Source organism: Hemitrygon akajei, chromosome 5 (assembly GCF_048418815.1).
Source record: "Hemitrygon akajei chromosome 5, sHemAka1.3, whole genome shotgun sequence".
NCBI lineage: Eukaryota > Metazoa > Chordata > Chondrichthyes > Myliobatiformes > Dasyatidae > Hemitrygon > Hemitrygon akajei.
The window spans coordinates 21,235,604-21,262,026 of record NC_133128.1 but is presented as its reverse complement, the minus strand read 5'-3'; the positions used below and the strand labels follow the sequence as shown (position 1 = coordinate 21,262,026).

The following is a 26,423-nucleotide window of genomic DNA, read 5'->3' as shown; positions in this document are numbered from 1 at the left end:
GTAATATTGCACTTGAGGAAAGTTAGCATAGCAACTTACAAAGGGGATGAATACTTTTTCAGCCTCAATTTTGTTCTTTAATTTTTATTAAATTGTTGACAGGTTTTGTAGTTCTTCCTTTGATGTGACGAATTTTGTAGATTAGCTCAGAAATCCTACTTCAATATATTTTATATTTAGAAAATGCAATAGTAAAATGTGGAAATAGTAATGGGGGCTGAATACTTTTTCAAGGCACTATATCTAGAACAGAACAGTATGTACAGGAAAAGCTCTTTGGCCCATTGTACCTGTGTCAGCAATGATGTCAATTTAAACACCTGCCTGCACATGAGCTATAACTTTCCATTCCCTTCCTGTTTATGTGCCTTTCAAAATTCCTCATAAGTGTTGCTGTCATATCTGTTTTCACCATCCTTCCCCTAGCAGCCCATTCCATTTGTGTACGTTTGTGAATATGGGTGTGATAAATAAATATAAATGTGACAGATATAATCTCCTTTAAACTTTTCCTTTCTCACCTTAAATTTATGACCTTTAGTATTGGATATTTTTATGTCTTGAACTAGGTGATCACTGTCTCAAGAAAGGTCTTCATCCATTTACTGGAATCTGGAGTAAAAAATACTGCTCAATTTTCCATGCTTTTGGTCAAGACAATTCCACTCCACTCTAAACCCCCTCCCCCATGTTGCATGGCTCACTAAGCAGTTTTTCTTCTGATCCATTTAAGTTAGATGAGGTGAAACTTTTGTAATGAGGTTTAGTATAAACTTCCAAAGTCTCAGTTTCATTCATCCGTCAGAAACCAATCTTCTTTGAAGCAAGTTCTTGATAATAAGAGGGTGCTAGATAAGTAGGCAAGCATGTGGATTTAAGAGAGCATCAGGTCAATCATAATCTGCTAGAATGACAGAACAGAACCAGTAAGCTGAGTGCTCCACTCTGCTCCTAATTCATAGTAGATAGATCTCTCCTTCACATGATAAGCTCTTTAAAGCAAAGTGCATCAATTTCTATAATGCAGGCACGTCTAATGCTGTGTCAATGTTGGCATCATTGTTGTGGTTGTCGAGTCATGTGGAGACTAGCCCAATCAGTGCAATAACGCTTTAGAGCATAGAACACAACAGCACCAACCATCATATCAATTTAACTAATCCAATCTGCCTGTTTGTATATCTGTCTAATTGCCTCTTCAGCTTCGCTATTGTAGCAGCATCTACCACCTGCCTTGACAGTGCGTTGGGTGTATTTAAAAAAAACATGTGTCTGGCAAATTTCCTTTGAGCTTTCTGCCTCTTGCCTAATGCCCTCTCACTATTGATATATTCCACCCTGAGAGAAAGGTGCTATGTATGTTTGTTTTAATTTTATATATGTTTTTAATCAGGTTTCACCTCAGCCTCCAACACTCCAGAGCAGGGGTTACCAGTGTTTTTTGCACCGCTGACTGGCGGCGGGTTTGGGTGTTAATCATGACTGGAATATAGGTGATAACTCAACTATAAGTCACTTATAAATGGCTAATACACTTAATTTTGTTTCTAAAAGGGTTTATCTAATGAATTTAATATTAAACACAGCGCATATTTTCCTCGCATGAACATAGTGATAAATCAATTATAACTCATTTATAAGTCAATAGCATCATAACATTTTAAGTAACGTTTGGATATTAAACACACAACCCATATTTTCCTCGTATGAACATATAAAATTATTGCAACACACCAGTGAGAGGACAAGGTAAAGGCCGGAGGTCCCCGTACTGGGGCTGCGGTGTCAAAGTCCGGAGAGAGCAACTGACCGAGCGAGGCATACGACAGTGCGTGCGCCCGCGCCCCCCCCCCCCCCCCCCCCCGTAGGTAGGTAGGATCTATTGGCCGACAACAGTTTGGCTGGAAGGATGACTTTCAGTAGATCGCAGCGAGGTAGCTGCTCTGCTACTTACGAAACACTGAGCCCGAATTAGGTCATCTGTGAATACTTTAGCACCGGGTTCCTCAAGAACATTTGGTGTGCTAAACAGGTTTAGAGGCAGCACCCATCTGTCTGCGTTCCAGGCCAGTAGCATTGGCAGTTCTCGCCAGCTGCGTGAGGTGGCCGGTTACCCAAGGCCAACCAGTGATCCCTGGTGCTAGGGTATCACTGCGTTTAGGTGACTAATGACTTTGTGTGCGTAATGACCTCACGTGCGTTCAAGTTCAACAGTGGGAGTGACGGAATAAAGAAAAGTGCAGCTGACTCATACAGTTTCATATCGACAAATCATATTGCTTCCTCGCGGCCCGATGGTTGGGGACCACTGCTCTTAAGGTGTGCACACCCATATATCTTTTGCTGCCAGCACACACAGAAATGTAAACTGTGAGCAAAAGGTCGCCCTCTACTTTGTTGGCATGATAAACATATTTCATGATCGTACACAATCACCTTTCTTTTCAGTTTCTGATGCAGACAGTGCTGACAACATGGAGTTTGCAATGATTTGTTTGTAGATTTTAGAACTGGCTTATTTGTATTGTTTTTATTGAAGAAATTATTCAGTGCGCAATGTTGTCACTGGGCAAAAAATTGCATAGCACAAGATTTTTGTGCACACTGGTCATTACAATTAGAGGGAACATTGGACTCCTACCATTAACCGAGGAGTAGTGAACCGTGAACCCCAGGTTGCGAATCCCTGCTTGAGAGAAACCAGTTCAAATTTTCCAACTTCATGCAGCTGACATGTTTTACTACAAGCCGCATTACTGGTGAAACTGTTTATATCTTCCCTGTATGTGAGGCAACCAGAGTTGCACATGATATAGAAACATAGAAAATAGGTGCAGGAGTAGGCTATTCGGCCCTTCGAGCCTGCACCGCCATTCAGTATGATCATGGCTAATCATCCAACTCAGAACCCTGTACCTGCCTTCTCTCCATACCTCCTGATCCCTTTAGCCACAAGGGCCATATCTAACTCCCTCTTAAATATAGCCAATGAACTGGCCTCAATTGTTTCCTGTGGCAGAGAATTCCACAGATTCACCACTCTCTGTGTGAAGAAGTTTCTCCTCATCTCGGTCCTAAAAGGCTTCTCCTTTATCCTCAAACTGTGACCCCTCGTTCTGGACTAAATATATACCAAATATGGCCTGACTAAAGTTTTTACACCTCTAATACAACTTGCCAGCTTTTATTAGCAACACCCCAACTCATGAAAATTATTGTACTTTACATCTTTTGCCAGATTCTCTAATTAAGATGCCACTTTAAGGGAGCTATTTGCTTGCATCCCAAGATCTCTCCCTATTTCAATGGTCCTAAGGGTTTTACCATTTACTGTACACTTTCCTCTTAAATTTGACTTTTGGAAGAGCTATACCTCATTTGCTTTGATTAAACTCCACCTGACAATTCTCTGCCCACATTTCCAACTTGTCCTCCTTTGATAGCTTTCTTTACTATTCATGGATGCCAATTTTTGTGTTGTCTGCAAACTTGCTAATCAGCATATCTAATTTTCATCCAAATTGTATATCTGTCACAATCAATGGCAGCCCCAGCACTGATCCTTGCGAAACAGACTTCTACTCCTCACGGTACAAGAACAGTTTCTTTCCGTTTGCCGTCAGTCTTATGAACACTTGAATTTTAGTCTATTATAAATCAAGTCCACCTGTACATTGAATGAGGTGAACCTCATTGTATATAGTTTGTGATTATTTGCACTATTGTTTTTGTTTGCTTTTAATTCTGTACAGAGAGAGCTCAGGGAAACTGGCATCAAATTCCCTGTATGTGTCCTCATACTTGGCGATAATAAAGGATTCTGATTCTGATTTACCTTCTGAGACCAAGCCAACTTTGAACCCAGATTACATTGCCTCCATGGATCCTATATATTTTAATTTTCTTGATCATTTTACCATCTCCCTGTAATATTGCTTCAGTTTACATGTTATGATTTTTGCATTCCGCCCTCTCCCAAAGTACAGTCTACTTCGCAACTATATCCCATTGTTGGTCTGATATGCCAGTATTTTGTATGAATGTCTGTTAGAAGGACAGGGTAAACAGCGTTTTTGGATGTGTGCTGAGTTTCAGTGAGTCCTTAATTATTATTGGCAACTATTGGAGGTCATTGTAGTTGACTCTGGTCTTGTCCAATGTGTCATTTTCTAATCTGGCTAAATGCCACATATAGAAATTATAACTTGTGAGTTTGTGCCATAGCTTGATATTGTGAAATTTTAGCTGCTGTAATACAACATACACATAATCTTAAATTTCATTTTAAAAGCATAAGCTGTTCCAGCAGTGATTTACAGGATATTGAAGGCTGCTCACATGTACTGTTCAAAGCCTGTGGTAAACTTTGTAGATGTTTTCTCAAATATCTCAGAAACCTTCCAAATACAGAAATACATTGTGGGAAGGGGGGGTGGGGGGGAATTATAGGCAAAGGATAATTTAGATTCAGATTTGTTTATGTTTCACTTGTATATTGAAACTTAGGGTGAAATGTGTTAACAACCAGCACAACCAAAGGATGTGCTGGGGTCAGCCTGTAAGATTTGCTACATATTCCGACTTCCTAGCATGTCCACAACAACATCAACACAGGCACAAAATAACAAAACAAAACAGCAGCAAAACAAGTCCCTTTCCTCCCTCCCTCCATCTCCACCCACCCACTCGCATACACAGGCCTCTAACTCCAGGACAGGCCACTTAATTGCCTTCAGTCGACTGGCAGACTCGTAATTATTCTGACTTTAGAATTGCTTTATGGATACATCTTGGGAAAATTATTATTGAACTTCAATTTTTTGATTCAAGTAATTTATGTGTTTGAAGAGTCTTTCAACTGATAAATTTCAAGAGATTTTAATTAGAAAACTTACAGAACAATACAGGCCCGTCAGCCCACAGCGATTATTATTAGTTATTGATTTTTTTATCATTTAAGTGGAATCGTATGTCTTTTCCAGCTCTTCAGAGGGCACACTAGAGATATCACTATGAATCTATTTTTATAACTGGTGACGGAGGCTGACAAATGCCATGAGCTTTTGATAGACACGAGAGGAATATTGACATCATAATGTCAGCATGCAGACATTGGATATTCTGTGCTTGTGACTTCACTAAGACCATTGATATTTATTTAAAATTAACCGATGTTTTGTTCAGTAGTAAAAAGGAGGCCTCATTGGAAAAATAACAATTTTATGTTTGTGAAAACTTTTAGAATCACATTCGTTAATATTTGAAACTGTTCTTGCATGTAAACTTCTCACTAATTGAAAAATTTTGCAAGATCATGTCTATCTGTGCTCAGGACCCCTGTCACTCGGGATGAATCAATCTCATGACATGTTGTTAGAATCAATCCATTTGTCCTGTACTTTTGTCTGGAGATATCATGCATTAGTCACAATTTATTGTAACTGTGAACATGTGGTAGCTTAAAAAACAAATATGACTTGCTTCAGATAATTTGTGATGATTTATTGGAAAAGTACATGATGTACAAGATCTAATCGTAATCCTCATTTGTTTTCAGTGGTCATGCTGATGGTCAAAAGGTGTTTATTGCTAAGTTCATGAAGTCTTTCCATGTTAGTAACTAAACACAACTGTAGGAGCTCGTTTCGATAATCTTTCCTGTATACATTTTTTGTTAATTGCTATTATATGACATGGTTGCCAAATTAAAATAATTGGCCCAGTGTGTGAACAAAGTTGGATTTAAAGCATAATTTATAATTTTGACATGATTAAACACATTCATTTTTGGCACTTGTGTATGTTTTAGTGTTTCTCTTGCCATCTTGTTTCATCAGATTTTCCCTACTGCATTTATACTTTGTTAATGCTGATGAGAAGAATGGAATACTATCATGAAACAACAGACAATATTACTGGAGGACTAAAGCGGGTCAGACAGCATCAGTGGAGGGAAATTGGCAATCGATATTTTATGTCCAGACCTTTCATTGGGACTGGAAAGACTGGACATAGTGGGGTAAAGTTCAAAGTAAATGTTACTATCAAAGTACATATATGTCATCATATACAACCCTGGGTGTCTGATAGGTAAATCGAGGTGAGCTGGAGAGATGCAAGAAGCTATGAGGTGACAGATTGAAGTGATAAAAGGCTGAAGAAGATGAAATCTGAAAGGACAGGACAGTGGGCCATTGAATAATGGAAAGGAGGGAGATGAGGAACTGGAGAGAGCAATGTGTGGGTGATGGGCAGATCGGTGGGTGTGGGAAGAGAAAGAGAAAGGTTGATTGTGCCAGTAGAATAAAAAAAATTAAAAGACCAACAGAGAGGAAAGGTTACCGGAAGTTGGAGAAATTAATGCTGTCAGGTTGGAGGCTACCAAGGTGGAATGTGATGTGCTGTTTCTCTAATCTGCATCTAACTTCAACTTGGCATTCATGGACACCGTGGACAGACATGTCATATGGGAAAAGGGAGTGCAATTAAAATGGTTAGACAGTGGGCGATCATGGCTGTTATGGTTGGATGAAGTGCAGTATTCTGCACAGCCACTCCCGCCCCAACCCCCAAATATGCATTGTATCTCACTGATGTAGAGCAGGCAGCACCGGGAGCACTGAATGCAATAACGCTGATTAACTCACATGTGAATGACAATGTTAGTGAAGGAAGTGGTGTTGGGGAGGTGTAGTACACAGTGGTTGCAGGGGTAAGTACCTGGAGGAGATTGGTGGGGAGAGATGAGTCGGGGGGGGGGGGGGATTGGTCGCAGAGAGTAATCCCTGATGAGATGGAGGAGAACTGACCATCTCCACCCACTGCCCCCCCCATAGATGCTGCCTGACCAGCTGAATTCCTCCAGCATTTTGTGTCTTCCCCATAAGCATGGAGGTGTACTTAACTAGAAATGTCATGCTGAAATGTTTGATTGCTATAAATGGTCATGAGGCGAGTTAAAATTTGTCAGGCAGAAAAGTTTTTGTAAACTAAAGTTATGTAATTTTGAGTAACAATAGCATCACAATTCCTATATGTAAGTGAGATGATTAATTACCTAATGATATGAAGAAACAATTGTTGAGACCTTTTTTTAGTTTAATACCATTGAATAGCTTGTAAGTGTATCTGTGTGAACATATTGACTCCATTGAACATTTCTTTGCAAAAATTACATTTTTGCTGTTGTGGTGTTTCAAAAAATAAGTCCAGGTTGTGTCCTCGAGTGAATCTGTTTTGATGTACTACCAAAGGTGACAGACATGCCTCTTTTAGAGCACCAATAATATACTAAAGAACTAATGTGTCATTTAAGTTCTGAAGCAAGAGAGGCAACAGATCTAATGAGAGAAAAGGATACCATGCTTAGTAAATCAATAAAGGTTATCTGTAGTTTCGTGAACTCGTATTGGCTGCATCATTTAGAGTAAATTAGATAGATGCAAATTTTCTTAACATGAAATTGGGCAATGGTGCACTGTTGAATATTTTTGTGATAGGTTTGCAATAGCAAATTTACAATATCTATCCAAAACATCATCTTGAACATTTTGAAAATGCACACAAGTATCTTTCTTAGCACCTTGTGGTTAAAATAAGAAATTAGAGTGATTGAGAACTGCAGTGGAAATTTTTGAGTTTTTCAAAGTTCAAATTAAACATTATCAAAGTACATATATGTCACTACATACAACCCTGAGATTCATTTTCTTTCAGGCATACTCAATAAATCCATAATAGAATAATAACCATAACAAATCAGTGCAAGACCACAGTAACCTGGGCGTTCAACCAGTGCGCAAAAGCCAACAACCTGTGCAATACAAGAGTAAAGAGTAATAATACATAAATAAGCAATAAATATCGAGAACATGAAATGAAGAGCTTGAAAGTGAGTCCATAGGTTGTAGGAACATTTCAAAGGTGGGGCAAGTGAAGTTATCCCCTTCAGCTTTCAACCATCAGGCTCTTGAACCAGTAACTTTTCCTGAATCTGGTGGTGTGAATCCTGAGGCTTCTGTACCACCTTCCTGATGGCAGTAGTGAGAAGAGAGCATTACCTAGGTGGTGGGGGTTCCTGATGATGCATACATGAGGAAATCTGCAGAGGCTGGAAATACAAACAACACACACAAAATGCTGGTGGAACACAGCAGGCCAGGCAGCATCTAAAAGGATGGAACACTGTCAACGTTTCGGGCCGAGACCCTTCGTCAGGACTAACTGGAAGGAAAGATAGTAAGAGATGCATCCTGATGATGCATGCTGCCTTTCTGTGATAGTCCTCTGTAGATGTGCTCAATGGTGGGGAGCGTTATACCCATGATGGACTTAGCTGTATCCACTACTTTTTGTTGGATTTTTTGTTCAAGGGCATTGGTGTTTCCATAACATGCTGTGATGCAACCAGTCAGTATACCCTCCACTACACATCTACAGAAGTTTGTCAAAGTTTTAGATATCAAGCTGAATCTTTGTAAACTCCAAAGGAAGTAGAAGCGCTGCCTCTATTGAACATAATTGTACTTATGTGCTGGGCTCTGGGCAGATCCTCTGAAATGTTAGCACTGAGGAACTTAAAATTTGCTGACCCACTCCAACTCCGATCTTTGGATGTGGACTGGTACATAGAACTCTGGGGGAAAAAACTACTTCAAGAACTCTGCTGCTGAAGCAACATTTATGAAGGCAAAGGGGACATGCTGATGTTTTGGGATGAGACTCTGTATCAGGACTCGGGGGGAGGGTTTGGTGTCAGGAAAGAGATGGGAGCTGGCTGTAGCTGGTTGATAAGTGGAAGATGAAAGAAGTGATAGAAATTTGCAGGTTAAGTTGAGGGTGGTGATGGAAAAAGGTGGAATGGGACCCAAAATTTGAAAATTTCAAAGTTCACCATATACAACCCTGAGATTTTGTCTGCAGGGATACTTAGCAAGTCTACAACAGTAACTGTAAACAGGATCTGTAAACACCAGAAATTGTAAACAAATTGCAAATGCAAATAATAAAGAGTAATAAATAATGAGCATGAAATAACAAAATAGAGTCCTTAAATGAGTGTAGTTATCCCGTTTTGTTCAAGAGCCACATATCTATAGAAGTTTACAATGGCTTTTGATGACATGCTGAATCTCTGCAGACTCCTGAGGAATTAGAGGCGCTGAATTGTACTGATATGCTGAATCCAGGTCAAGTCCTCTGAAATCGTGACCCCCCGGAATTTAAAGTTACTGACCCTTTCTCCTTCTGATGATTACAGGCTCATGGACTCTGGTTTCATGGGCTCTAGTTTCCCTCTCAAGTTTACTATCAGTTCTTTGGTCTTATTGACATTGAGTGTAAGGTGGTTGTTACACCACTAAGCCAAATTTTCATTTTCCCTCCTGTATGCTGATTAATCACCACCTTTGATTCAGTCCAAACAGTAGTGTCATCAGCAAACTTATATGTGGTGTTGGAGCTGTTCTTAGCCACACAGTCATAGGTGTATAAGGTAAGTAGAGCTGGTGACTAAGTACACATCCCTGCTGTGCTCCTGTGCTGATGGAGATTGTGGAGATGTTTTTGCCAGTCTGAGCTGACTGGGGTCTACAAGTGGGGAAATCCAGCATTCAGTTGTACAAGGGGGTATTGAGGCCCAGGTCTTGGAGTTTACTGATTAGTTAGTTTATGTGACACTAGCTGTAAGCTACCCAAGTGGAATGCATTGTTTAATCTGCATTAAACCTCACCTTGGTAGTGGAGAAAACAGAAGAAGAACAGATAGGTGTGGAAATGGTAACAGAGCTGAAATTTAGAACTGGAAGTGTAAAGTGGCCATTACAAACAAAGCACAGGTGCTCTGCTAAACAGTAGGTAGTCTATGCTTTGCTTCACCAATGTAGAAGACGCCAAAGTGTGAGCACTGAATGCAATAGACCAGGTTTAAGGAGGTACACGTATATCTCTGCCTCAGTGAGAAGGTCTGTTTGGGTCATTGGATGATGGTGAGAGCCAAATCTACAATTCCTGCCAGAGGACAAGGAAGAGAGGGTGGAGAACATGAGAGAGGGAGAGGGGAAAAAAGGCCCTTGTAGAGAGCAGAAAGGAAGGAGAGGGCATGATGGGACTGGTGGTGAGATCCATTGGATCTGACAAAAATGACAAAGGATGACATGCTGAATGTAGGAGATCATGTGGTGAAAGGTGTGGAACCAATGGAATTTCATCATTGGTGTTTGGGAGAAGAGGTGAGTATAGACATAAAAGAAATGGAGAATGTGTGTGCATTTACAAGAGGAGAAGCCTTGTTTCTGGAAGGAGGAAGTTGATCAGTTAAACAGCATCTTGCTACCTGACCTATTAAGTGAATCCAAGATTTTGATTTATTTCGCTTTTTTGATGTTTCTCTAATTTACTTTGAAATCTCATTCACAGAATCAGATTCAAATAATCTTTCTTTCCAATAAACACAGGAGAAGACTTTTGTTATTTCTACTTTCTATTACTTTTCTATTTGCAGCTCCACAGATAATGAAGCAATCCATGTGTGTATACAGCAAGAGCTGGGTAGTGGCCGGGCAGACTTGTTTAGAAACTAGTAAAAAGTATTTAGCAATGATCAGCTTCTAGTTTTCCCACCACTCATTGATGTTCAAGGGTCTTGCCCTCACCATAATCAATATCATGGGAAGCAATGAATTGCAAATAAAGCATTGTGTATTATAACAAGAGGGAGTCAAAAGTAGCTTGCTTTTTTTTTTGAGTAACTCATCTAGGGGTTCCTTCACTCTCCACTTGCTTGGATGAGTGTAGATGCACTAATTTTCAAGCAGCTTAACATCACAAGACGAAGCTGTTATGACTGTCCCATCTTCCATCCCACTTATTTACTCCTGTATATCACTGACACAATTTGCCTGTAAGCTAATTCATCACCAGTCATTGGCATTAACATTCTTATCACATGAGCTCTGCCAGTTAAGATTAGCAGAGGCTGAGGACATCATTTGCAAACTTTCAGGATCACAGAAAAATGCTATTCATTACATAAATATACAACACCCCAACAAAATTTGTGTCACCACCAATGGACTTCTGAAGTTAATGAAGACAAATCAAAAGCACTTTCAAAGGCAGTTCAGGGTGGGCAATAAATACTGGTCTTGCCATACAAGACATTTGCAAGAACGCAACTATTTTAAAAATTCAGTCTTAATTAGCTTTGAGTTCAGGCTTATTCGTGGTAAATAAAGGTTTATGAATGTATTTGACTAATGTGTTATATTAAACATTTATGGAGTTTCCAGAGATGTATATATCAGGATACTCTATTGAGTACAGCTCAGCAGTCAATACTATCATTCCTTCAATACCTCCTTGTACAATTGGATCCTTGATTTCCTCACTTGCAGACCCCTGTCAGTTTGAATTGGCAACATCTCCTCCACAATCTCCATCAGCACAGATGCACCACAAGACTGTGTGCTTAGCCCCCGCTCTGCTGTTTTTATACTGATGACAGTGTGGCTAAGCACAGCTCCACGTCAATATCAAGTTTGATGATTGCACCGCTATTGTAGGCCAAATGAGAGGTAATGACAAATCAGCATATAGGAGGGAAATTGAAAATCTAGCTGAGTGGGGTCACAACAACAGCCTCTTTCTCAATGTCAGCAAGACCAAGGAGCTGATTATTGACTTCAGGAGGATGAAACCAGAGATCCATGAGCAAGTCCTTATTGGAGGTTCAGAGGTGCGAAACCGTAGCAATTTAAAACTATTTGGTAATAACATTTCAGTGGACCTATCCAGGGCACAGTAATTACGAAGAAATCACAGCAGTGCCATTTAGAAGTTTGTGAAGATTCAGCATGACATCTAAAATGTTGACAAACTTCTATTGATGTGCTGTGGAGAGTATATTGACTGGCTGCATCACAGCCTAGAATGGAAACACCTTGAATGGAAAATCCTACAAAAGCTAATGGATATGGCCTAGTCCGTCACAGGTAAAGCCCTCCCCACTACTGAGCACATCACATGAAGTGTTGTCACTGGAAAGCAGCCTCCATAATTAGGGACCCCTACAACCCAGGTTGTGCTCTCGCTGCTGCCATCAGCAAGGTGGTATAGGAACCTAAAGGTTCAACACCAGGTTCAGCAACAGTTATCACCCCTCAACCTCTTGAACCAAAGGGGATGTCTTCACTTGCCTCATCATTGAAATGTTAACACAACCTATGAACCCACTTTCAACGACTCTTCATCTCATATTCTTAACATTTACTGCGTATTTGTTATTTCTTTTTGATTTTGCGCAGTTTGTTCTGCACTTTGATCGAATGCCCAAGTTGGTGTGGTCTTTCTTTGATTCTATTATGGTTATTATGCTATTACGGATTTATTGAGTACACCTGCAAGAAAATTAATCACAGGATTCATTATGGTGACATATGTACATTGATAATAAATTTATTTTGAAGTTTACAGTATCTTGCTCATCTTATAGGCTTGATGTGACCTAAATTGGTAAACATTCCCGTCTGAGGATTTTTGTTAATCATGCATCTGCTATTAGTTCTCAAGTAGGAAATATGCCATTTGCTTTCTATGTGTGAAACCATCCAGAACTTCATTATTCTCAATACATTTTTAAATTATGGTTAGTTAGGTTTTATTTAATGCCTTAATATTGTGATTTTTTTTTCTTTAATGTAATTTGTTTTTTTTTCCAACTAAGACATTTTATTTGGGAGGTGGAAAGGGAGAGGTGACAAATTAAGTTTGGTGAATCTTTAATATTTGCAGTGTCATGTAGTTCAAAGTATTTAAATACCACTTCTGGTATCTTAGCAATTTCATTGTTTTTTGGAGCTAGCTCCTCAAATAATGTTATGGGCATTCAAGTTAAATAGAAATAATGAAGCAAAGATAACTGCACCATCTAATTTGGTGCCACTTGCTGAAATACCATTCTTTTGCATGTGTAAAGACATTTTTTAAGCACAGAGTGTATTTTGTACCATTTGCCATGAGAGATGATAGAGGATGTTTCTGCACACTATATACAAAATCTCATGTGCTGAATTTAAATCACTATTTTTCTGTCACTATTATTTTGAGTAGATTTTATCATAGATCTAGACTTTTAAATCCATTATGCTGTTCAACCCCTGAAATGCTTAAAATTTAGTGATTCCTACATGTATGATGTTAGATCATTTACTAATAAGCAATTTGGATATTGTCACCTAAATAGAGTAGAAAATTTTCAGATTCATCGACAAAACATTTGGACAACTGCATAAGAGATCAAATACTTTTTAGTCTGAAATCATAATATTTCTAATATGGTAAAGAAATTATGGTTGATTGAGCTAAACTGATAGTTTTGTATTTTTGATATTATCTGAAGATCCTTACTATTACTTGTCTCTGGGTAGTTTTCAGTCGATGTGATTGATTGTATTGGTCTTACAGCACTTTCTGTTTTGAGATCATTTCATATCTTGCTATTGCATTTTTACCCTTCAGGGATCAGTGACAACTGTTGAAGTATTCCTAAGAATGCAAGAAAATTGTTGGAGAAGGCCATTCAACCCCTGAGCATCCCCTACCATTCATTATGTTAATAGAGGTTTATCACATGTCTCATCTCTTCTGTGCTAGTTCCCATTGGTCCTCAATTTTCTGATCATTCAACATTTATCTACATCATTAAATGCCTTCAGTGACCTAACCTCCAAAGCAAGAAATCATTTTTGTGGGTAACTAAAAGATGTACTTTATCCAGAGTTGAAGCAGACTTCAAAATAACAGCATTAATAATTTTGATAGTGCACTTTGTCATCAATAAATATAACTCACTGTAACAGTTCAGATCCAGTGAGATGAATGCAGTACTGAAGAAAAATGTCTGAAATATTCTAGGATGAGCTCAGGTATTTGTTTTTGGCTAATGGATGTGGTGAATGTGATCAATGTGAATGGACAACAATAGAAGTCCAATAAATATTCCAATTTGAGAGGATGTATTTAGTTTTGAAATATTTTGGCTTTAAGCTGCTTGACTGCTACATTTCCCATCACAGTCATAGGGAGAGAAGCAAACAGCTCCCAAGTGAGCCTTCTGACCCACTGAGTGTAAACCAAGTATCATATCACCCCTTTTAATACCAGTTCTACAATTTTTTCCTTCTCATTATCTCTACTTGCCAGTGCACTAAAGGCAATTTACAGTGACCAATTAATCTGTCAGTCTTTTCTGAATTCTGCTTTAGCAATTAAATAATGTAGAATTTTGTTGGCCAGAATCTTCCAAGAAAAACGTTTTGAAAACCATTAATGCTAGCAGTGATGCTTTTATTTCAAGAAGAATATTCTGTTCCAATAACCTTGATATTTCTTTAATGGTGAGAAAGTTTTTTTTCATGTAGATCATTTACTACTATCAAATAGCTTGGACAGATTAAAATTTCTGGGTGCAACTGATATGCTTGTCATAGTGCAGGTATGAAGCTTATTTTTAATTTTGTATTGATCCTGTACCATAATGCATTTATACTGTGGTTAACCTAGCCTCTGAAAACTTTTGCTACAGGAAGCAAAGCTTGGCCAACAAAGTACATGCACAGACCTTTTAATTTCACTGGGTTGAAAATGGGCAATTCTGTTATCTTGTAAGATTACAAGTTCATCACTTGCCTTGAAGATCCAGTAAACATTTATTGAATTTGATTTCACAAGACAGGAGCTGTATTCCACAGAATGTCAAGCAGATTGTCATTTGATATAAGGCTTTCTTGGTGGATTCTGGAGTCAGTTCAGGATCAAACTGCAACACTATGCTGCCAAATCCCATTGATGTGCATGCAGAACCAATTTACTTATACCATGTCTGTATGTACTTTGTGATATAGCAACATAAATTAACATTTGTTATATGGTTATTAACCAAATAAAGGTATAGTAAGCAAATATGTTGGTGAGCATTGACATGTAGAGAATCTTTTAATTTGATTATTTAACATTTTGCTCAACACTGAAGTTTTAGTATAAGCTGCTAAATTAAATTAAATCCACATGTTGAATCCATACATTACCAAGATGAAAGCAAATGAATTGATTTAAAAACTACTGTATATCTAAGATGTGAATTCTATTTGATGGGAGGCAATTATAATTGCAATCCCAGACATGTCTTTTCCAGTTCCAAGTGTTGCAGGCTTTTAAAGGAGAGATGGAAGAGATGGCCTCATGGGAGGGACAGCTTTTGATCCTAAGTAGAAAAAAAATTGTTGGTTTGCATGGAATCGGTATTCAGAGTAGTTTGATGCAAATTAATAATCAGGTTGAAATTTCTGCTGAATTCTTATTAGCAGGCCAGAAATAATCATTGTAAGTTTCCAGACGTAACACCCAAACTTTGCTTAGCTTGGCTAAAAATTACAATTAGGTTGCATTTACCAGATCACCAGTGAACAGTGTCAGAAACTAACTGTTAGTAACTGAGCATGTGTCATTATGAGCAGCATAACTTATTTGAATACTGAGAGAGAATATATTTTGATCAGGGTGATTAGGAAGTGGTTATGCTCTAATATATGCAGTGGAGTAAATTCTATTATGAACGTAAATAGGAGCAGGAATAGGTCATCTTGCCTGTTGGTCTGGCTACACCATTTAATAACACCATGGATGGTCTGGCCATGGAGTCAGCTCCACCGACCTGCCTTCCTCTTGTAACACTTAATTCCCTTACTATACAAAAATCTATCTAATTGTCTGTTAAATTTTTTGAGGTGGCCTCCCCTGCTTCCTTGGACAGAGAATTTTGCAGATTAAGAACTCTTGGGGAAAAATAGTTCCTTCTCATCTCTGCCTTAAATCTTCAGCCTCGTTCCAGTCTCAGCTACCAGTGGGAACAAATTTCCTATCTTTTTTTCACTTTAATAATCTTACATGTTTCTATAAGGTATCTCATTCTTCTGAATTTCAAAGTGTATCCTCCTAGTCTTTCCTCATAGGCTAAGCCCCTGATTTCTGAAATCAACCTGGTTAACCAGCTCTGTGCCACCAAAACTGGTAAGGCGACCAGAAACCTGTACAGTTGCAGCATAACCTCCCTGCTCTTAAATTCAATCCCTTGATTAGGGAAGGCCAATATTCCATTTGTCTTGATAGCCCATTGCACCTGAAAGCCAAACTTTTTGGCAAGGCACTCCCAAGTCCTTCAGCACAACTTGTTGGAATCTTTCACTGTTTAAATAAAAATCTGATCTTTTGTTTTTCCTTCCATAGTGAATAAACTTGCATTTACCAGCATATACTCCATGTGCCAGACCCTTTGCTCAGCCCTTAAGGCAGACAACTTTGATTATCTTGTAACAGTGATTCCTTTATCACTATTATTTTGGGGTATTGTTAATGGAGATGATAATGGATTAGGCCACTGTCAGTCATATATTCATTGGAACTATTGGAAATACATTATCTGAACATTATTTGATTGCATGTGCACCGTGAGTTTTGTGCTTTTCTCTGGCAAAATAGAATGCTAAGATGAAGAATTTGCTAGGCTCTCTGTTCAGCTGCGAATATCTTACCTTATTTCCCTCCTTGAGAAATACATTGTTGCACAAAATTTGCAGTCTGATTTGTAATTCTTCCTTAGAATCTGCTGTTAGATATTTATTTCAATGGTCAGCATGAAATCTTGTCATTGTCTACAAGTGATTTTTCTCCCTCCACTCCTAAGTGGTTAACACTTGCAGTGGACTTTTTGCCAAAAAATGGGAATGATCCTGGTTTTAAAAAAGGTTCAGAGTAAATTTATCATTCAAGTACATACATGTCAACATATACAACTGTAAGCTTTGTTTTCTTGCGGGCATACTCAGAAAATCCAAGAAACAGAATCAATCAAAGATCACACTCAACATATTGGACAACCAATCAATGTGCAAAAGATAACGAACTGCAAATACAAGAGCCAAAAAAAGAAAGAAGCAAGAAATATCAAGAAGATGAGAACATTTTATGAACTAAAGTCAAGTTATCCTCACTGGTTCAAGGTCCTGATGCTTGAGGTGTAGTAACTGTTCTTGAACCTTCTGGTATGGGTTCTGAGGCTCCTGTACCTTTTTTCTGATGGCAGAAAATTTACTTTTGAGACCTTGCATAAAGTGATAATGCTCCAGTATTTTTTAAAGAGTAAAATTGTTCCAGCGAAGTGAAGAAAAGTTATCCTCATTGAATGATTTCAAGTTGTTTCAATCTAGATGCCAATCTAGAGAATCATAACATTTTTCTATTTTTATATTTCTTGTATTTGAGTTTTGATTAAATTGTGGCCAAGTCGTATCCTGTACAAATTCAACAGTTTTTCATGTACAAACATTCTTTATGAGGTGGTGATTGTCGTTTTTGAGAATTAATATACAGGCAGTCCCCGAGTCACGTACGTCCGACTTAACGAACAACTCATATTTACGAACGACCTTCCATAAAGCGTATTGTATTGAAAATTCGAGTTAAATACAATTGTTCATAATAACGAATGCACGCACTGCGTTGGGATGTACCTGTTCCGAATTATGTACAAATCCGACTTAAAGATGGATTTAGGAATTTGAACTCATTCGTAACCTGGCGACTGCCTGTACCATGTTCTATTTCTTTTCTGTTAGCAATTACACTATTTTCATCCCCCCCCCCCCCCCCCCCCCCCGCAGTAACTGGAATGATCTACTTTGTATCTGTTTTGTTTCTACTGCACATATCTAAACTGTGGACATCTTCAGAATTTATCTTTTTTCTAATGAGCTATTCTTATTAAACATTGTTAATTCATTTGCCATGTAGATTATATTAAATAGAGGAATGTGATGATGACTCATCACTAACCTCAAGGACAGTTGTAGATGGGCAATAAATGCTGCTACTGTCCACAACTTGGAAAATGTGGTAGAGTTTCAGTTCAGAGTAAATCCAAACCTGGAATCTTAAAGGGTTTGTTCATGGGGATGGTTTTTTACATGGCTGCTATTTTTCCAAGTTTAAAAGATGATAAATATTATACCATTTAGAATAGTAAAATAATTCTTCAGAGAGCACCAGGAAATTAATTTTCTCTAGTGGTAAAGTCAGAATTGAGATTACAATGGGAGCAATGACATTTAGGAGTGATGTCAGGCTGCTTTGCACACTGCCAAGTTGATGTTTGGAATCCTTGCCATAGCATATGAAAGATGATACATTGTTATTTCAGGACATCATTGGGGAAAATTATGAGGGACTTTGGAATTGAGCAATTTGCCAGGGCTTATTCTGTAAAGCTTGCAAGCCGTCATCTCTGCTAGCTTTGAAGTAAAAAGGAAGCAAAACTGATTTCAAATTGCAGACTAATGTAATGAGGATATGTTGCTCTTTCTTTGAAATTCTGGATTGCTACTTTAAAACACAATGAGAGTGCAATAGTTCAAGAAGTCAGTTTATCATCCCTGGGGAAGAATGAGATTTTAAAATAAATGTAAACTTTGTCATTTCCTCATTCTCTGAATGAATTGAAAAAGAGCAGTTATAGATCACTCAAAAGTTCAAAGTAAATTTTACTATCAAAGTGTATATATATGTCACCATATACAACCCTGCAATTCATTTTCCTGTGGGCATACTCAGAATCAATAAAAGATCAACCAGAGTGCAGAAGATGGCACACTAGAAATAACTAGCAATAAGTATCGAGAACATGAATAACAGTTCCTTAAAGCGAAATCATTAGTTGTGGGAACAGCTCAATGAATGAGCATGAGAGGGCATTTATCCCCTTTTGTTCAAGAGCCTGATTGCTGCGGGGTAGTAACTGTTCCTGAACCTGGTGGCATGAGTCTTAAGTCTTCTACCTTAATTGGCAGTAAGAAAAGAGCTTGGCCTGGGTGGTGAGGATCTCTGATGATGACTGTTGCTTTCCTTTGACGGTGTATCATGTAAATGTTAAATACAAGAGGTTGAAGCAGCAACCTCTTTTCAAGTTCTTGATTCTGCTTCACCTGTAAAACCACCATTAGAGGCTCAGTATACTGAATTATTCATCTTTGACAATAATGTTCAGGGACTTTAATTGAAATAAATATTTCAAACAGCAACCAATTGCTGAAGTGAGAAGAAAATGGACTGAACAGGAATTGGATGACTGTTCCAAGCTCTTTAATTGTAATATCCAAGAATTATCCCTTTTACATTACTCTGAGCTCAGTCCAGTTTTGGGAAAAGAAAATCATTTAAATGCCAATTTTGCTGTGCTTTTACTGGGAGCTGAAGGAAACTTGGGAATTACTTGCTGTAGTAGTTGACCTGTGTGCCATCTTAAGAGTAGTTGAGTAGTTTTATTTCTATATAACCTTGCCTGATGTACAAAAGCAAGATAGAAATGCATTGATAGTGTTGACCAGCTTCTAATCACATTTCTGCCAGTGTATTTTATTTACTCCATTGGATTGATGGCACTACTTTGTTCTTTTAAAACATAAGATCCATTTAGCAAAATTGAAGATTTGGCTGCATTCAGCTAAACTTTTTCACAAATGTTTGAAATTTCATTTTGTTACGGACTGGCAAATTTGTATTTTCTGAAACTAATGTTGAAGAAACTTAAACTGGAATTTTACATAAGTTTGTCTTAATGCCATTCATTGGAAAGGGAATTTAATGGGTAGTAAAAGCAGAGTGATTTTACATTGTGAGCTGATTGAATTAACTAGCCTTGTATTTGTTGTTGTTAGAAATAAGATTGTCATTTGCTATTGCTGTTTGCTGAAAAAATTCGATTCAAATTTAGACCTGTGACCAAAAAATAACCCTTAAGTTCATGTACTCATGATGATTAACTGTTTTTGAATTAAGGTCTACACATGTTGCAGAAGCTGTAGATGTGCTAAATAATTTCATTTGTACAGGCCTCCCCTCTGAAAGTAGAGCATTCCTGTGAAACCTTTCGTAAGCCGAAATGGCGTAAAGCGAAGAACCAATTATCATTAATTTATATGGGAAACGTTTTTGAGCGTTCCCAGACCCAAAAAAAACTACCAAATCATACCAGATAGCACATAAAACCTAAAATAACACTAACATATAGTAAAAGCAGGAATGATATGATAAATACACAACCTATATAAAGTAGAAATAATGTATGTACAGTGTAGTTTCACTTACCAGAATCAGGAAGATTTAGCCAAAACCGATTTTTAGAAAACAATCGGCACGTACACGCATATACACACACCTGCCCACGCAAAGCTTCACGGTCATGGTAGTCCTTCTCAGGGTAAATGCAAGTTTAAAGTGGGCGCCTTTTTTCATAAAAGCGAAAATCCTCTTCGGATTTCTTTTGGTTAGCGAAAACAGGTACTAATGTAAGTCTTCCGTTAAAGCGAATTTCATAAAGTGGGGTCACCTGTATTACTTCAGAGCAGATCTGCTTTTTTGGGATATTATTTCTATTGTCTCAATCAGTGACTTAAAACATTGATAGATTGGGCAGACATTTATCACTAAAAAGATGTTTTTTTTTAGTTTCAGTATAGTATTGAAATGATAATTGACATTGTCCAATTTTGATAGATTTTCTAATGTATTCACAATTTTTTTTCTTATGTAGAGCTCTCTGATTTGGCTGCTGGATCCTCTACGGAGAATGATATGAGACGTGACAGAAGAAGACAATGCACACAGGTACTTAAATCTTGATGTCAGGTTCTGTAATGTTGGATGTCAGGAATCTACGGCCAAGCATTGTCATGTTCTTGTTTGTTTCATGGAGCTTTTTTAAACATAAGAAACTTCTGGTTGGTCAAAAATATTAAAATTGACCATGCCTTCTTATTTTGTTCTGCATTTTACAGAGTGAAAAGTTTTGCTAAGAGTGCAGAGCAGGCTTTTTATAATGATGCCATGATCATGGGACATGAATTATGGGGCAAGAACCTGAGATTCATATCCTTAGAATGGAGAAGATTAAAGTGAGGTGATTAGAATTGTTAATTTAATAGGGGTTTGTGATGATTTTGATGGAATAAACAGCAAGATATAACTAGAGGTAAAGGATTTAAGATAATAAAGAAGAGAAGAGGCAAAAGTTATCTTTTTATTTGCTGCACATTATGTTGTAGAACAAAACAGAAAGAAAGAAATTTTGGGAAATAAAATGGGGACTGAGCTATTGAATGTGATGGAATGAATTCATTTGTGCTTCTGATTACTTGTGAACAAATAAGTTGTACACTTCCCTTGCTATATTGCAATAGTGTTCCTTTTAAATATATCTATCAACTCCTTGGGACAGTTGTGTAGATATGGTTTGCAGTGATGTATGAATTTAAAGCTGTATCTCAGTTTAATGAGCAAGTAATTGCTAGATTTAGTCTGGAATAGAACATTGACATACTGTCTGCACTGTGTGTTAAAATAGAAGTGCAACATTGTTGTGACTTCTGCTCATAATGTAGTGCAAGTCTAATCCCAAAAGCATTTCTGTTGGGGAGTCATAGCACCAAGAGACTAGATAATTGTTCTGATGTGCTTTGTCTGACAGAAGCTATTGATCCTGCCAGAAATTTAATGGTAACACTGTTGATTGAAGCTTAGAAAGAATCATCTTCTTTGAGGGCAATACAGGATTAATTGCATAAAAATGCCCTCACTAGAAGACATAGTCCATCCTTATTTGGAATATTGAAGCTACTAGAAAATCACACTAACAACAAAGGGCATTTAAAAAGCATTGTTTTATTATTTGTCTTGTTAGATATTTTGTTGAGCATATATGCCTTCTGAACATCTGAAGGGTTTGGGGTATTAATTACAAAAGGGGTTCAAACTTAAAAGGATAAAGATAAGTGTATTTCATTTTACTTGTTGGTGAAGAATTAATGTCTTATGGCCCATTTATCAGTTGAAAATAATTAAATTGTCAGAAATGAAATTGTCAATTTCAAGTTGACAAATCTAACATAAATAACATAAATGAAAGCACATGTAACCCTTATGTTATTTTAAATGCATTGTTTTTGAGTCACTAAAAGAAAAAGCACACCTAGAAAACAAAAACACTTATGTCAGAATGTTGTTTCTGGATTTCGATTCTGCATTCAACACTATTGCCCTACGGACTTCGGTGAACTACTTCTTGGTCTAAATACACCATTGTGCAGCTAACTGGCTGTTGGACTTCCTAACTAATGGACCTCAGATAGTCAGGATGCACAATTGCTCCTCCCTCCCCTTGATCCTCAACATGGGCCCCCCTCAGGGCTGTGTACTGAGCTCACTGCTGTATATTCTGCTCACATATGACTGTATGGCCAAACACTCGAGTAATCACATTGTCAAGTTTGCAGGTGACACGACAATGGTGAAGCTAATCACCAACAATGATGAGATAGCCTACAGTGGAAGCGCATGAGGCCTCCTGGTGCCAGGTAAATAACCTCTTCCTTAATGTCAATAAGACAAAGGAGATGGTTAGGCAACTTCAGTAGAACTTACACTACTCACCCTCCCCTCCCCCCATATTGCTGGCATAGCAGTGGAAATTGTGAGAAGTTTCAAACACTTGGGAGTGCACATCTCACACAACCTGTCATGGTCCCAGAACACATTCTACAGGATTAAGAAAGCTCACCAATGCTTCTACTTTCTGAGGAGGCTGAAGAGAACTGGACTACGTACATCAATATTCACAACCTTTCTACAGAAGTGTTAGTAGTGTATCCTAACAAGCTGCATCTTTGTATGGTACAGACACTGCACTATGACGAACAGGGAGGCTGTACACCAGATAGTTGAAACTGCACTACACATTTCTGGCAGCAGCCTACCCACCATCAAGGACTATATACAGAAAGGTGCCAGAAAAGGGTCTGCAATATCATGAAAGATCCCACCCACCTTGCTCGTGGGCTGTTTGTCCCACTCCCATCAGGGAGTTCCAAGACCACTAGACTCAGAAACAGTTACTTTCCCCAAGCAGTAAAATTGATCAACACATCCACCCACTAACCTACCCCACCACCACTATTTTATCATTTCCTGGCAGACGCCTTATGTACAGGCACTTTATATACATACAATCTGTCCTAAGTATGTAAGCTAACTTTTATTATCGTGTTCTCTCTTTTTATTTTGCTGCTTTGGATCACAGTAACATTTATTTCATTGTCCTTTACACTTGTGTACTGGAAATGCATTAAACAATCTTGAATCTTTAATATTAAAGAAAAATCCAGTTTTATCATGCGCTTTTCTTCCAGCATTATATTTGTGTAGAAATCCAGCCTGTTTTGCTGTTTTTAAAGTACCGTATATCCTATTATATTAACATGTATCACAACATATTTTTAAAGCAGTTATTGAAACCCAACTTTTTATTTTGAAGCCCTACTTACAGCATTGTTAAATATGCTTTGGAAATAATATTACAAATTTGCAAAAAATGCAGATTTATCAAATTGGCTTAATGCTTTAGATTTGAAATCCTTCTATACCAGTATAATTTTTTTCAGTTGATGGAGTAAACAATTGTGCTGTTTCTTCAGGTTGGAGAGATTGCACATGTATTGTGGTTAAATGTTCATTCTTGGATTTTGCTTGCTAGATGCAAATAATATTGATGTTTTATTGTCCATATCTAGTTGATCCTGAGAGAGCTGCTGCTGATGTCTTTCATAAAACTTGCAAACAGCGGTTCTTGAGAATGACCTGTCAGCAGTAAATCAATAGTGAAATATGTCCAAATGAGGTGGTACACAATTTGGAGTAAAATGTGAGTTTTCAATGTTCAGGCAAATACTATCAGCGATAGAGGCTATAAAAGAGGGAGTCATTGTTAATCCTGGTAACTCTTGTTAACACAAATGGATATTGTGTGGTACAATGTTATATCCCACTTGATTGATAGTACAGAATGTTATCCCAGTTCTCCTGGGCTACTTCATTATCGGAGAAGTTGCGAATAGCAGTTGCTGTCTTTATCAGAAGTGCATATTCTCAGTTGACCCAGAAAGTTTGATGATGCAAACAATGTGAACTGTGCTGAAACTGATGCATTTTAGAAAATATCAAGTAGAAGAATAGGAATTAATTTTATAAGTGAAATAATATCCAGACTATCTTTTCAATCATACACCCCCTCTTCTGCCAAACTGTTCTTCTGATATACCGAGTTTCTGTTTTAGTAATTTTTTTGTGAAACCTGGATTATAACTACTCTTAAATTTCTTAAAATTTAATTGTTAATACATTGAGCACCAGTAAATATCTGTGTGTCTAAACATCGTTTTTATTTCTTTAAGTTGTGTTTTTTGTTGACCCCCAGTATATGCTATAAAAATATTTGCGCAGTGGAGCCACCTGAAATTATGATTAATCATTAAATTGGGATTTATACAGAATCTGTTGCAGCGTGTTCTTAATAGTTGAACACATTTTAAATATATTTTATGTATTTATCTTGTGTTTAAGTAAATGGAAACTGGGAAATACAGATTGTTGACACAAGACGGCAAAGGTGTTGTCAATAGAAATAGATGTTGGTCACATATAAGGAATTGTCACTGGAGGTCTGATGGTTCTGATCTAGCGGTGATAGAGGAACACTGACATTTCTTAGTTGGGATAGGCTAGAACTTGTAGGCTTTATATACTGCATCTACCTCATTCTTTCAAGTGCTGGAGGTTATGTATTTGGCCAGTCATGTCAGAAGAAAGCTTGGCAGATTATTTGGGTGCATATTGTGGATGATCCTTGTTGCAGCTATGTAACTCATTCAAGAAGGCTACTTTTATTGTGAATGCAGTTTTACTTGTGGAGGCTCGTGCTCATGGTGGAATAGATTTGTGGAATCAGTAAGTGAGTCAGTTATTAGAGGATGCTCAGTCACCGCTTTATAATAGAGAGACATCCATTTAGAACAGATGAGGAAACATTACTGTAGCCGGAGGTGGTGAATCTGTGGAATTCATTGCTACAGACTGCTGTGCTGGCCAATTGATTGGGTTATTTAATAAGTCAACTGTGCTGGAATGGCAGAGCTAATTTGGGCCCAGTTGCCTATGTCTTATGGTCTTGTTGTCATTTGCAACCACTTGGCACAAGGTTGATATCAGTTAAGTTTCCAGTTTGTTGAAAGCCCCCTTCATCCCAGTTTACCAACAAACAAATATCTTGATGCAGCAATATATATGGCATGGTTTTACTCAGTTTAGATTTTTCAATATTGTTCAGTTCATTTAGAGAGAGCTAATGCTAACACTTTTGTGTAGGAATCTTAGTTCTCAATTATCAGGCCAAACCTGGCCTAGACCTACCACTGATGAGATTGAATTGCTTCATTAACTGCAGAATAATGAGTGGAACTGACATTGAGCAATCATCAGTTAACAGTTCACTTCCAACCCTGAAGGTCATTGTAAATGCAACAAATCATTTTTTGAAGTTTATTCAATGTACAAAGCCTAATGTGCAAAGACAATAGAATCTAAAATCATTAATTACAGTAAGTAGCCAAATAATTCAGTGACTTGAGTACTGATCAACCAAGCTTAAAAATTATGCTCTTCATATAAAAATTGTTCTATTTAAATTGGGATACAGTGTCTTGGAGTAATATTTCCTGTTAAAGATGTGAATTTTATTGATGTCCAAGCCATTCTTGATCCATCTGCAAGACAGTGTAACTTGAAAAGCATGAGATTACCAATGGACACCTTGTAAAAGACCAATGTAGATGATTCTGGTATTTCACTACCCATGTGGCTGTAGCGATTGTTGAAATATATCCACAAAAATCATGAGAGGCATAGGATGTTGAAGTACAAATAAAAATAGAAGACTTTTCCAACGCATTTTCAATTATTGGGGCAAACAATTGGAAAAGTAAGCACAGACTGCGTAAACCAAATGTAAAGGAAGGACTACAGTGTTACTTGCCTTCACTGTTGAAGTATTAAATATTTTTTTCTTGACATTTACAATATATCATGATATTAGAAAGTGAATTCTTATGTGCTCGAGTATTGAAGTAATGTATGAATCTAAATTGTGAAAGCTACCAACTTAACCTATTTATTGCATTTTGTTACCTCTATTCATTATCTGAGATTTTAATTCAGTTCTTAATTGCAGAATGGAATGTGATATTAGTAAAGAAAAATAATTTCCAATTACACATAATTTCCCTTATTTAAAGTACCGGCATTGAGTGATCAGGGCAGGTTGGAATGGGGTTAGGAGAGTGAAAGAAAATATGATGAATATATTAGTATTCACATGATGAATTTTGGTTTGTTAAATAGAGTTTGCTTTTTCTGTAACAAAGCTTATTCTGCCTCCATCTTGGTAATTTGGAATGACAGACAAGGTAGTAATTCTTTGCTCCAATATATTG

At 37.6% G+C, this 26,423-nt stretch overlaps 1 protein-coding gene across 5 annotated transcripts in view; it reads left to right on the top strand.

Annotated features, from left to right (window-relative positions):
* The window catches only part of LOC140727536 (dual specificity tyrosine-phosphorylation-regulated kinase 1A), a 144,558-nt gene that overhangs the window by 19,378 nt on the left and 98,757 nt on the right, over positions 1-26,423 (top strand). For all 5 annotated transcript variants that reach the window (XM_073044989.1, XM_073044986.1, XM_073044990.1 and 2 more), the window contains exon 2: positions 20,639-20,712. In XM_073044989.1, the coding sequence (XP_072901090.1) occupies positions 20,703-20,712 (10 nt within the window). In that variant the 5' untranslated portion in view covers positions 20,639-20,702. The remainder of the gene's footprint in view (positions 1-20,638; positions 20,713-26,423) is intronic.